At 40.3% G+C, this 14,265-nt stretch overlaps 1 protein-coding gene across 2 annotated transcripts in view; it reads left to right on the top strand.

Moving 5' to 3' along the window:
- The first annotated feature begins 424 nt into the window (after positions 1-424).
- Positions 425-14,265, top strand: part of Septin4 (septin 4) — a 101,222-nt gene continuing 87,381 nt past the window's right edge. For both annotated transcript variants that reach the window (XM_083128290.1, XM_083128289.1), the window contains exon 1: positions 425-493. In XM_083128290.1, the coding sequence (XP_082984416.1) occupies positions 440-493 (54 nt within the window). In that variant the 5' untranslated portion in view covers positions 425-439. The remainder of the gene's footprint in view (positions 494-14,265) is intronic.

Below are 14,265 nucleotides of genomic sequence, written 5' to 3'. Positions count from 1 at the left end.
ACTTGTGGGTTGCTGCTGCTTTTTTCAATGGTGCAATTGTGAAATTACTGCGTGTGTATTGTTTACGTTTTTCATCTTGTTCATGTTAACCATTTACATGAGGCGTTCACCTAGTCCTTTGCCAATGGCTATGCCCATTGGAATTAAGACAAATCCTACGGCATGTACCTACCCTGCCACCTTAAGAGGTCAACCATTAACCTTAGCACCTCCACCCCCTAGACCTAGGCAACAACATCAGCAGCAGCAGCAACAACAACAACAACATCAGCATCAACATCAACTCGAACAACAATACCCTTCCGAACAAACTTCATCCTTCCACCACAACCCCATGTCACAGTTTCAACCCCTACCTCTTGATTCCCGCCAACAAAAACCAACATATTTGTACGACTCCCTAAAAAATGCTTTTTGTCTTTCTTGCCCGCCTTCCGGAATGAATTTCTCATCCGCTGTCGCCGCCAAACAACTTCCTTCGGATCCAGGAGAGGTAAGTAACAGTGATCCTTTATTTGGTTGTAGTATTTCCTTTTTAAAATGTGTTATTAGCAGCTAGATCAACAATCGCAGACGCTGATTTTGAAGGGGGAGGGGGTAACTTCCTGCCCCTCAGACATGGGTGATACCGAGGCGAATTTGGAAAAATCTAGACAAGAAGGAGACTGAGACTTTGGTATGATAATGAAATTACCTCAACGAAATTTGCTTTACTATTCGAATTCTTCACATATCACAAGGGGTTATCTACCTAATTTTGCATAGACAAATCATATAATTTGTTTATAGTAAGCACAAAGTCAATCCATTAGGCTCAATTGTGAGACTGCTGTTCCTGTTGAATATATATTCAGGATAAAATTTCGTTTCTCCAGGCCTCGTAGCATCGAAACGAGTGGCTAAACAGGTAAACATTGATTGGATGATTGAAAATAAAATTGCAGGTGCGTCAGCAGTTAAGTTATTTGCAGCCGTCACGTTATACGCGGTCCATCCCCTTACCGTAGCTAAAATGAACATCTGTCTATGAAAACTAAAATCCCTTACTCATGTTAAAAGCTGAGGCTGTAAAGGGGAACTCGGCACACATAATGGACAAAAGATAGGACAACAATGAACCCAACGGAGGAATATACTGCAAGACTGCAGTTACCGGACTGAACCATGTGCAAAACATGACCTCTATTACCAACCCAACCCCCAGATACTTCGTGTGTTTATGCCCCTAATGTAGATGCCAAGTTGTTTTTTTTCTATTATTATTTTAAGTGTATCGTAAATGTATTAAAAGTTGGTATACTTTCTTTTCCTACATCATGTATAGGTTAAGATAAAAATATGAAAGAGAGATTACACTTGCATTGCTAGAAGTAGAATATAATGACGCAGAGGAGGTTGATGAAGCAGACAGCAAGAATGACTTGTTTCTGAAATCACTCTCTTTTAATGATAAATGTGTGAAATAATGTGATAATAACCCGTGGCCATGGACGCATTTAAAGGGGGGATCCCATTTGGATCAGTAAAATTACCAGATTACCTGTTCTATCCGCATGTTCATAAAAATTTCTTCGGACTTATTTTATTCTCCTAAATTCGAGACGTATAGGACGAGATACGGATGAGAAGGAAATTACGAAATTCCACCCACCAGATGGGACTGCAGACCAAATGTATGCAATCTCCTGATAGATCCGGAATTTCTGCGATAAGAAACTGCATTGGGACTGTCAAGTAAGTTATAATTTTTTTCCCCTCGAATCTTCTTAAAGGAATTTAGTTTTTTAGAAACTCAGTGCAAGAAAACCAGGTAAACATTGTAACATTCTCAAGTTGTTTGACACAAGATGAACAGAAAAGTATCAGTACTAAGTAGCGTGACTTCGTGACTACATACACACAATTTTGTCGGTTCCAGAACCTTCCCCCAACAAGCTTCCGGTCAGTAGTGTCCTGGATTTTTACTTATGAAACAAAGCAACCCTAATCATACCAAAAGTTAACCCCCATCCCTTACTTGAACTATATATACGCCAATGCCCGTGGCGCGCAACATTCCATTGAGGGCCCGGGCCGACTGCCGGTCTCACTCCCGCCTGATCCTACTCACTCGAGGTGGGAGATCATCTAACCAGTTACGGGGTGACGTGTGGTCAGCACGTTGTTATTTTCCATAACCGGGTTACGCAACTCATTCGTAGCTCCCCAATTTCCTCACGATGGTGGGTGACCACCGGTCCCATACACAGGACAAATTCTCAGGAGAAAAGTTGTTATGCTTCCTCGTAGCCGGAGCCCAAAGCTTAGCACCTTAGACCGCACGGCCACAGGACGAAATAATGCGTTGTTAAAGTCAAATAGTTTAGCATGGAAAATGCTGGAAAAATAGCAATATTTCAGTTTTTCCTAGTACAATTATATCCAGTTATCAGATCATGTAAAAATGATTTCTTCCAATTATATTTATGCGTTACTGAAACCATCAGGAACATCATATACTGATGTTAAGTATAATTAGCAAACACGGACAAAAGTAAAGAGTCAGTAAGAAAAGGTGGGTAGAGCCGAGAGTCTGATTGCCACGGGGGAAACCCGGAGTGGATCATTTCAAGGGAATTTTTCCAGCCATATCTCTGCGTGAGTGACTCACTTAACCTCTAATAAATGAATACTGGGGCCAATCGTGGGGGGTTATATAACTCATTTCTTGCTTGCACTAGAATCGTGCAATGCATGGATTACCACACTCAAAGCAGAAAGTTGAATTCGTAAGCTGTATTGTAGGGAGGGGGGTGGGGCTTCCACTATTACTTCGCACCCGTCTTTGATAACCCCAGTACCGTTAGTAACGCCACTGGAGGCAAGCTTTCAAACGAAGGATACCAGTGGCCTAACAGCCACTTATACGACCTAAGAATGGAGATCTGCTTCCAAAAGTATGAGGTTGGCAACAATGGTTCCGGTAAAGAAACAGCAAGAAATATCAACTAGACACAGAGCAAACATGAACTTTACTCACTCCTGCTTTCCATCTTCCTTAAACGTCTCTGGTTTCGAATATATATTCTCAGTTGCTTCCACTTCTCTCGTCACCCTGTGTTTGTTGTTGGAGTAAGTGCAAGGACTCGATCTATTCTCCCGCGAGGTTTGTTTAAAGGTGCACAGGATGTTTGGAAGGAAGACTTCAAGAAGCCACGCGACCTGTGGAAGCTGTCATAACACGGCAACCGCAAAACAGGACACCGCAGCGCGTCACTCATGGCAGTGTCAGCCCTACGTTACTCTCCAGAGTCCCTGGTGTCAGGGAGTCTCGCGCCATATATTAATTACATGTTTATTGCGAGTTTATAGGACACTGGAGCTTAAGGAACAAAGATATCTGATTTTCCAGACCTAACTAATTCAGGTGAACAATTTTGGTTGGGTTTTTCTAGTGCGGAGGCAAGTAAAGTATCCTCCCCCAAATACAGCTTCAGTTTGAAGTTATTGTTTTTCCTCATTAATCTGTACCGATCTTGCTCGTAAACATCAGTCATTTATAATAATTAACGCAAACTACTGTGATTGATTGAAGCCGCGGTAGCTCAGTCGTCGTGAAGTAAAGTAAAGTCGACCTCCGTGACGAAGTGGTTAGCACAGCGCGCTGCGACGCCAGGGGTCCCGGGTTCGAATCCATGGATATTTGTGTTTGTCCTAATGAGAAAAAGCGAGAAATGTAAAAATTGAGACAAAGTGAAAAACGGGGGATACTACTGCTTAGGGGCATTCCTTTTATTTAGAAAAAGTCATTAGGGCGTCTGACTAACATGCGAGAGACCCGGGTTCGATCCCCGGCGGGAGAGAACCGGGATTTTTTCCACCTGTTCAAGCAGCTTCGGCGCCCACCCAGCGTCGTATAAAGTGGGTACCTGGAGGAAACTCTGGGGGGTAAAGGCGGCAAGGGGCGTGGTGCTGATCACATTAGCCCCACCTTCGACCGTGATCAAGATAGTGTGGGACTGACTCCACACCCCTTGCTACATGGCGTGGTGCAAAACACAGGGAAGCGCACACTTTGCACGTTGACTGAATTGAAATTATGTATGTGAAATATATTATTTTGGGCTGATATACATTTTCCTTGGAGTACAGAGTTACGATTCGTCCTCTTTTTCCCTGGACATGTAGCGGTTTTAGATAATAAAAATGGCGTCACGGACAGATTTTCTTTTTAGGGTAAAAATGTCCGGCTTTTCTACAAACCCTTAACAAAAGAAAGTATAAGAGAAGTTGACATTTGAGTCATCCCCTTACATCCCTATTTTTAAATGGGACACCCTGCATTTCATAATACTAATAAATGCCACTCTTCATGGCAAAGTGTTCGGGGTAACGCGCTAGTTTCCAGGTTCGAACCCTGTTCAGGCATGGTGTACGTATCATTGCGTGTCTTTACCCAGTTGACCATGCGTTCTCTTTATCACGATGTATCCAAATGGTCGAAAAGGAACGTAAGATAACCTAAATATGTCGCAAAGTGCTAATATGTTCTCCAAATAAAATATGCAGAATATGAAAATGTTAGAGAATGGCTACTTATTTAATTTCGAGTAACGTATTAACCGTAGTTTACCTGTAACATACGGGAAACGAGGGGGGAGCTGTCCTTGTGCCCCCAGTTTTGGAGGCCAATCGCCGCCACTGGCTTTAAAAGTTTCTCTGGGTACTTGCTGGACGGTATCATTTGCATACATGACAAGGACTTTCCACGCCAATTTAATTATTTCTTGTGCCCTGAGATTACTGCAAATATTTTCTAAATTGCACACATCTTTGTGATTGATTGGTTGATTTGGTGTTTAAAGTCCACTTTATGCACAGTAAGGCTAATCGGGACTGGACCTACAAGTTAAAGTGGGATCCGAACCACTAAGTGCCTCCACCGGGTATCGAACCCGGGACTCCTTGATTACAAGGCGATGACGCTACCACTGCACCATCGGTGAGGCCTACACATCTCTTTGAGAATGTACAGTCATCAGCAATAAAAGGCGGGGCACTTAGATCATGAAATACTCGCATTCCTGCACGCATTTATGTCTGTTGCCTATCTTATGTAGCGATGTGTGAACTTGATTGTTGTGGGAAGGAAATGAGGGTTAATGAAAAAATACCCCCTAGAAGAACTGAAACTAGAAAATTATGCAACACCCTGATGTGCCAATTTCAGATTTTCACCTCTTCCAATGAAATTCGAGAATCAAACCTCAGGTTTCTCGTGGTTACAGACAGACGACGCGAATGATGTCTGCCAGGTCAGAATCTGTCTTATTTACTCCTCGCAGTCATTCTTTTCACGTATATTGCTTACGTCCGTTGGTCCCGGGTTAGAATCCCGGCCTGGACATGGACGTTCTTTGTGATTATCCCTTCATCAGTTTCATCATATCATCACTCACCCTAATCTTCGCGACTATAGCCAAAAGTGGGAGAAATGTGAAGTAAAATAAACCATATCAATCAATTTTCACTTTCAATTTCTTCTTCTTCGGTGACCGAGAGCAGTAAGTGGTCGACACACGTTCTCGATACTGTAGGTCTCGCGTTCGAGTCCCCGTTTCAGCATGGATATTCCTTTGTGAGCGTTTTGTCGTCAGTGATTCATCCTCATCGTTCCAATTAGGTAACAATAGCAGAATCCACTCAAAATAAGAAAAACACGCGAATACAAACAATGCATTTATTGCACTCTGTTGCCACACCCATCACCTTTACCGCTTCGTTGTTAACTCTCTTCTCATTTATTTTTCCATCCTCGTTGTGAAAGTCATTAATGCCGTTAGTGAGGAAATGGTCAAGTAGGGGTCGTTGATTTTTCCTATGTTGGCGAGGGAGCCTGGCCGATCATTGATAGAAGAGTGGTCACTCGGTGGGAAACACTAATTATATTAAGTAGGAAGCGAGTCCTTCATGCTTTCAAGTGCAGCCTATCGGGGGGTCTGAGCTTCTCCAAACGAACTAGATTGTCAGATGCATGAACTAGAGTAGATTTGTGTCATTTAACATCTGCATGGACCACTTGTCTAACTACGTATGGTATAAGTTGCAGACCACCGGGCTAATCGGGACTGGTCCTACAGTTCGGATCCGAACCACTGTGCCATGTGCCTCCACCAAGGAACGAACCCAGAATTCCTTGATTACAGTCAGATTATTTTCGGAACATCCCCAGCCGACTGTCCCAATCTAACGAGTGAGCCTGAAGCGCGTAAAGAAAAGAGTTAGCAATTGGTGCTGGGTTGAGATGACGTCAGCGACTAGCTTGTTGATTGGATGCTTCAAGAGTTTGGACTCATTCCCAAGCTGCGAATGCAGAACAGCTTGAGATGTTACGGAAATCACCTTACCGGGCAAGAGCTCTAACCACTATGCTATCGGGGAGACTCTTTTATCAGAGAGAGATTCATTAGACTGTGAATTAGTTGCTAGAGGAGGAGAAAACTCAATATAACAGTAATTAATAATAAACTACATATAACTACATATTTTTTATATTAAATTGAAATCGGTACGTCAGTGCTTATGCTATTTGCCCCCACGAGGACAAACCTTTTTTCGGTTCCGATTGGAAAATTATTTTTCGTTTCAGTTTTCAAAACAGTTTCTGGGGCGTAAGAGGGTGGCCTGTCAAAGCCACCCAAGTGTCAATTTCTCTTCCACGCAGTACACCCTGGACTGCATTCTTGCAGACTAACAAGGCTCTGGTGCCTGGAATCATAGCCAGCATAATCCTCTGTATATCTTGTGTAAATGTTTTAAAATATTTTTGATTCGAAAGCAACACTGGTTACAAATCAAAATTAGTGAGATAGAGAATGAGAGAAAGATTAAGGAAGCAAGAAAGTTCTGTAAAGAAGTAAGAAATTACAACAGAAAAATCCCAGCCCGGATCATAATTTGTAGACAAGAAATGAAATATCTTATCAGAGAACGTTCACGTCCTGAAGGTGAAAATAACACGTAATTTCAAGACGTAGAATGCAGTGTTTCGGTTCGTGTTATATTTTTGTTAGGGTTTTCAATCCGTTTATCTATTTCTGTTTTGAATAATTGTTGGTTTCGGGGTTTAAAAAAATATTTTTCTTTTCTAAACGATAGTTTTTAGGTTTTCGTTTTCAGATGTTTCACTTCAAGCACCTTATTTCCGAGACTAATGTTTTCCTACATGGAAATGCTAGAATGTCAAAGAATTTCAGTGGGTTTTCAGTACATAACATTGATTTCAATTTCACCTTATCCTTGTTGGAATGTCGCGTCACAGATTGAAGACGTGCGAAACCTTCGGTGTTAGGATTACCAGAGAGTTTGTTATGTGTCTGTCTTTCTCTCCCTTAATCCAAGTCAACATCTCACAACGCAACACACACAGGGCTATGTGCTAGGTGTAGCCTTTCCTTTCTGGGTTTTAGAATTTAGGTCGCCTGGTCTCTCATGCTGCAGTTTTATAATCAATATTTTATTTCTTCCTCAAGACCTTGACGTAATTGTTTCAACCAGGATGGAAGCGGGACGTGTTTGCGTGATTCGTGGAAATTTACTGCTTCCACAGGAATAAGTCGGGGGAATTTGGGAGGAGAAGAATCGATGCTTATGCGGTTGCTCCATCAAGCCCTTCAGATTGAAATGAAACGTGAGATTTCCAGATTTAAGTTCATTTTGTTAATTTAGTTTTAACAATAAATTTGTTCTTTTTGAAAGCGAACTGAAATAACGAAATTGAGCCCATTACTTGTTGATTTAATATTAACAATAACACTGTTCTACAAAGGTTTTATTTCTTATGTGAATGTAAGTTTTTTTGAAGGAATTTGGTATGGGAAATTCAAATCCGTAATTAGAATTTCGCTATCAGGGACAGTTTTTTAGTTATAAGGAATTAAGTCTCATTTTACTCAGATTCGCCGTTCGTGATAAATGCAGGGAATTGTCAGATGAGCAGAGGCAACATCTGCTTCTGAGCTTCTGTTTCAGATGTTGCCAGTTCTGCTACTAAACTACATGATGTATCAAAATACTAAGCATTGTGTTTGCAGCTTTTGTTTAAGTTGATATACTTTGCCTGTCGAAATCAACCAGGCAGCTTCTGCTTGCTACATCTGTGGAGAGTTGGCCTTTGCAAGGCAGAGGAGGAGAATCTGATCTATCATGAAGAAGTATATTACAAACATTACCTTGGTAAAAAAAAAAAGGTAAAGTGTTCCCCTGTGCATAGCACCACGCCATGAAGGCGTATAGGGGGTGTGGGGGTAACGCCCCACACTTTCTTGATCCGGTCGTGAGTGGGGGTGATGTGATCAGCATCACGCCCCTGACCGCCTTTACCCCCCAGGGTTTCCCCCAGGTACCCATGTTATTCGACGCTGGGTAGGCGCCGGGGCCGCTTCCACCGTTAGAAAAGTTCCCGGATTTGAACCGGCCGGGGATCGAACCCGGGACCTTGAGCATGGTAGTCAGACGCGTTACCGACTGAGCCACCGCGGCCACTTGAAAAAGCCACCTTGGATTCGACCAATATAATCTCCACCCCAGCACAAACGTTACTAAATTTAGGCAATCGTGCCTATTTTGAAACTGACTACCTACTGACTGATCGCAACGACATTAGTGGTTTAATGAACGTTCATACGTTCAGAGCTATCCAATACCTTCCATCCTTACCGATTTCCTTTAGGTCCAGAGTCATTAGAAGAAATCCATGGAATATAATGAGCAGAAGTGGAAGATATTTGGCGACTTCAAGATAGTTGCAATGATATTGGGAATGCAACATGGCTACACAAAGTATACCTGCTTCCTCTGCAAGTGGTATACCCATGACAGAAGAACCACTACACAAAAAAGAATTGGTCTCAACGAAATTGACAAGTGGGAGAAAAATTATAAAGCGTGTGATGTTCCTTCCCCCTCTTCACACCAAGCAGGCCTTACGAAACAATTTGTAAAGGCTATGGACACAAGTGGAAGAAGATTTAAGTGTCTTTCAAACAAAATGCCTCATCTTTCACCAGCAAAGGGAAAGGAAGGTACTTTGTGGGACCTCAAATTAGAGAACTTCAGCATATCCAGAGTTTGAAGCTCGTCTAAGAGAGAAAGAAAAAAAGCATGGATATAATGTTATATGCAATATAAATTGCAAAAATGTTATTATATTTTTTGAAAATAAGTATTATGTAACAATTCTGTGTGCAAATATTGTGTCACATATCACATTTATAACTTTTAAACATAATATACTAGGTTTCGAGAAAGGATGATTAAATTATTCCATGAGTTCACTCAGTATTCACCTTTATATTGCAAAAAGTCTAGAAAAAATTAAAATCACGATTACTCGTAAACTATATCTGACAGAGAAAATCTAAATACAGATTTGAAATCGGCGCAAAATTTGCAATAGGAATCAGAACTTCCTCCTCCAGAAAAAAAAATATTTTTTTTGTAGAACAGTGTAATCAAAGCATAATCACGGGTTTTATATTTTCAACACAGAACATACACTGTGTTAATTGATACAAACAGTGCATTGGATCTTTGACTACAGAAACACATTAAAGTGCATAAAATCCTGGTAATGCAATTAGATGCATCTAAAACAAGTTCTTGCCAGGAGAAACGAATAAAGAAATTGTTTTTTTAGTTCGATGCACTAAATCCAAGCCCGAATTTAGCCTTGGGCGCCACAAAGGAGCCTCCACTGGGGTAAAATTGCTTTGAAAAGGACCACAAAATGAAGAAACAACGGGATTTGAAACGTGGGGAAATTATTTTTTAAAATATAACTAATCATTCGACAGAACTTGGCCTAGAAGTTAAAACGGAAATTGTATAGAGGGCGACCTCATGATACTCTCGGTTCCGGGCCTGCAGACATATACAAATCCAGGCTCCACAAAAACTACATTAGATGCAGAGCAAACACGAAGCATTTAAAGGGGAGGGAAATTACGCATTTAACTGCTTCAGTCAATGCACCAATTTGGTAAAACAGTAATAACGCTAAAAATCAAGATAAAAGTTAGGGTGTATAAGACCACACTAATGACTCACAGCCAATTACCTGTGGTGCTCGTGTTGTGTGCTGTTCATCTGTGTTTGTGATATTAGTTTCATCAATTTCATCTTTGTAATCTTTGCAGTTAGAAAATTGTGACAGAAAAGCAAGGTAAAATCAATTAAATCAATCAATCAAAAGTGCAATTTTGCTTTGATACGTTTCGAGTTCTGTGTACAGCAAAGTTTCGACTTGATCCGTGCAAAACTTTACTCACACCTTCATTTTATTCTTCGCGTACGTGATGGTGCGATGGGAAAGCATACAAATCTTCCAGTAAACAATGCTGGGTGTCTGATGTGGAAACATTTAATGTTTATCTCGTGGACGTGTCGGATTCCGGATGTTGTTACTCTTCCCGATATGGTCGCCTTGGGCGTTTAGTACGTGTAGTACGGACAACTCGTATGAACGTCGCACTTTCGAAAACCCTTTTTTCCCGCGCAAAGTCCTATTGATTACACTGGGGAACAAAAAAAAGATTTTATTTTGCGGTATAAAGTTTAATAACAGTTTCAGCACACAAAACAGCTGTGATTGCCAATTGTATGATTGGTTCAGTTGAATTGACTCCAGTTATAAAAATAAACGCACCATGGAAAATGTAGGAGGTAAAATTACTCTACGCTTTTCTCGGTAATATCAAAATTTGATAATGGGCTGAAATTCCCATAAGAAACTTATTTATTTATTTGTAAATTGTTGCTAGGCAACTTATGAAGCATTGCTAGGCAATATATCGGACACTCAACAAACCTTAAGGAAGAATACCAAAACATAAAAATGGTTTTAGAAAAAAATTGAATATGCTGAACATAAGTGGCTCTTGTGTGTGGATTTGGAGATGGTGATTTTTTTACTAGGACAGCAAAGTGGGTACACAAAGTATCCCTGTTTCCTATGTTTGTGGGATAGTCGTACTAGAGAAAAGCATTGGACGATAAAAGTTTGGCCCCCAAGGGAAAATATTAGTGGGAAAAGCTAATATCATTCATGAACCGCTGATAGATAGGGACAAAATCATCCCTCCGCCACTGCATATTAAACTTGGGTTGATAAGACAGTTTGTCAAGGCCTTAGATACAAGTGGTGATTGTTTCAAATATATATGCCACACTTTTCCAGGACTAAGTATTGAAAAATTGAAGGCAGGAATCTTTGACGGACCACCACAAATTCGTACACTTATAAATGATGCCAATTTTACAACTTACATGTCTTACATCGAATCTGAGGTCTGGCTGAGCTTTGTGTCCGTCGTCAAAAACTTTTTGGGGAATCATAGGGCAGAAAAGTACCCCGATACAGTTGGAAATATGTTGAAAAATTTTGAGAAATTGGGAGCTAATATGAGTGTGAAGATACATTTTCTACATAGCCACATTGACAGATTCCCTGAGAACCTTGGTGATTTTAGTGAAGAACAGGGAGAAAGGTTCCATCAGGATATAAGGATAATGGAAGAAAGGTACCAGGGTCGGAGGGATCGCCACATGATGGCCGACTACTGTTGGAGCTTACAGAGGGATTGTCCTAAAAAGCAATACAGCAGGAAATCGTATAGAAAACGTTTCACACAGTTTGTTACTTCATTGTGTACATATTTTCTTAATTATTATGATCATAGGCCTATATAAATTTATTTTTATAATAATGATTGTAATCACAGAAAGAAGTATTAAATTGTTGTTGGAAGTTCATTTATATGTATGTCTTATGTTTCCGCCATTTTGGTTTAGTTGCATTTATTTCATAAATTAGAGCCAATTCAGGAAATATACAGTACTGTGCAAATTAATGCGGACAAAGAGAAAAATATACATTTTTTTTAGTTTTTACACTCTTTATGTGAGATAATCGAATACGTAACAGATTTATACTAGTAGTATGAGCTAACTTTTTGATGCGTACTTGAGAATGTTTACAACAATTGCAAGTTTTGAAGCATTGTTGTTGGTGTTTCATTGTTGTCGTTGTGCAATGCCAATATTATTAACCAACATACTTCTGTGAGAGCTTGGCTGTAGTAAAGACATTTTTGTTGGGCTCCGTGTTCCTACGAGTTTTCATTATGGATATAACACCCAGAAAACGTTCTAGAATTATTACACTGAGTGAGAAGACATCCATGACTGTGCGGCAAATCGCTTAAGAGGCTGGTGTTGGGAAATCAGCGGTGTCAAAAATTATCAGAAACTACAGGGCAACTGGTAGTTTTTCTCCAAAGCGAAAATGAAAGTGTGGTAGAAAACGCAAAACAACACCTAGAAGTGACACGTTACTGCTAAGAAACAGTAAAATTCACCCATACAAAACAAGTGTGGACCTGCAACGTGATTTGCTTTCTGCTGGGATCAGTATTGATGCATCAACTGTTCGACGTCGCTTACTTGAAGTTGGAAGAAAATCCAGGAAACCGGTTAAAAAGCAATTGCTGACAGCTAAAATGAAGACGAAACGCCTAAAATGAGCTAAGAAATACCAAAAAATGGACAGTCGCTGATTGGAGGAAGGTAATATTCTCAGATGAGTCTCACTTTGAAGTGCATGGCTACAAATCATATGTTGTGCGATGAAGTCCAGGTGAACCTTTACGACCTGAACATTGCATTCAGACAGTCAAACACCCACCCAAGCAAATGTTTTGGGGATTCTTTACTTGCAGTGGACCTGGAGGGCTCGTACCAGTGGATGGAATGAAGAATTCCGCAAAATACATTGACATATTGAGGCGCAGAATTGTCCCACTCATTCAAAATCCCACTAACGACGGACAAGAAATTTTTCAGCATGACCTTGCTCCTTGTCACACATCAAAGTCTGTACGTAAATTTGCTTCTGACAACAATTTAACGATTCTAGATTGGCCAGGGAATTCACCGGATATGAACCCCATAGAAAACTTATGGGGTATTGTGAAGAAACGTGTTGCAAAAATGGACTGTTCAACGAAGCAAAAGGTCATTACCAATGTGATTCATGTGTGGTTTCATGACAGTGATATCAAAGTTATGTGTTCAAATTTGGTTCAATCAATGCCAAACCGCATCAAGCAGCTAATAGCAGCCAAAGAAGGACATATTTCATATATTTTTTTTCTCTTTGTCCGCATTAATTTGCACAGTACTGTATTATTATATCATTATTCAGCAGCATGAAATTGCCCTAAATTAGCTCTCAAACACTGTGCCGCAATTTCACTGTTCCCCAGTGTTATCTGGTTATGTGGTTTGAGCTAGGGATGGCCAATTCCGGATAAAATTGTATCAGGGTATTCGATAATTTTCTATAATATTCTGATATCCGGATACAAGGATAATTCGAATTATCGAAAATGTCCGAATATCTGAATGTGTGCATTATCCGGACAGTTTAATCGTTTATCAGTTTTTTTCGTTCTATCCACATATTCTTTCATTCGTTATTTTCGTATTTCACTGTACGGATGTTCTACAAATTATTCATCAAATATGTTCTATCCAGATATTCGGATTATCCGTTGCATCCGAAACAGTTATCAGATAATTGAAATCCGGATTTTGTGACCATCCCTAGTTTGAACCCCCAAAGAAACTAATTTTGAAATCCGGATTTTGTGACCATCCCTAGTTTGACCCCCCCGAAGAAACTAATTTTGAGATCCGGATTTGGTGACCATCCCTAGTTTGAACCCCCGAAGAAACTAATTTTGAAATCCGGATTTTGTGACCATCCCTAGTTTGACCCCCCGAAGAAATTAATTTTGAGATCCGGATTTGGTGACCATCCCTAGTTTGAACCCCCGAAGAAACTAATTTTGAAATCCGGAATTTGTGACCATCCCTAGTTTGAACCCCCGAAGAAACTAATTTTGAAATCCGGGTTTTGTGACCATCCCTAGTTTGAACTCCAGAAGAAACTAATTTATGTATAATTACTACTTGTTGATAGTAGTATATCATTTCGACTTGAACATCTATAGCCTACTTAAAAATGAAATTCACTTATATCATTATTCCAATGATACAACTGCGAAAGAGCTGAACATAGACCAGAGATTTTATTCTGGTACAGTTACCGCCACTGTCATCTGCGGGTTGTTGTTGCCAAACCTATGTTTCTTGCAAGATGGCAACGGTTCATGCCGCTCTCAGAGTGGAAAGGGCTAACAAAGCTATTTAAGCCTTTAGAAGAGC

Source organism: Lepisma saccharinum, chromosome 9 (genome assembly GCF_977018435.1).
Source record: "Lepisma saccharinum chromosome 9, izLepSacc3.1, whole genome shotgun sequence".
Taxonomy (NCBI): Eukaryota; Metazoa; Arthropoda; class Insecta; order Zygentoma; family Lepismatidae; genus Lepisma; species Lepisma saccharinum.
This window is presented reverse-complemented; position numbering and strand designations above follow the sequence as displayed.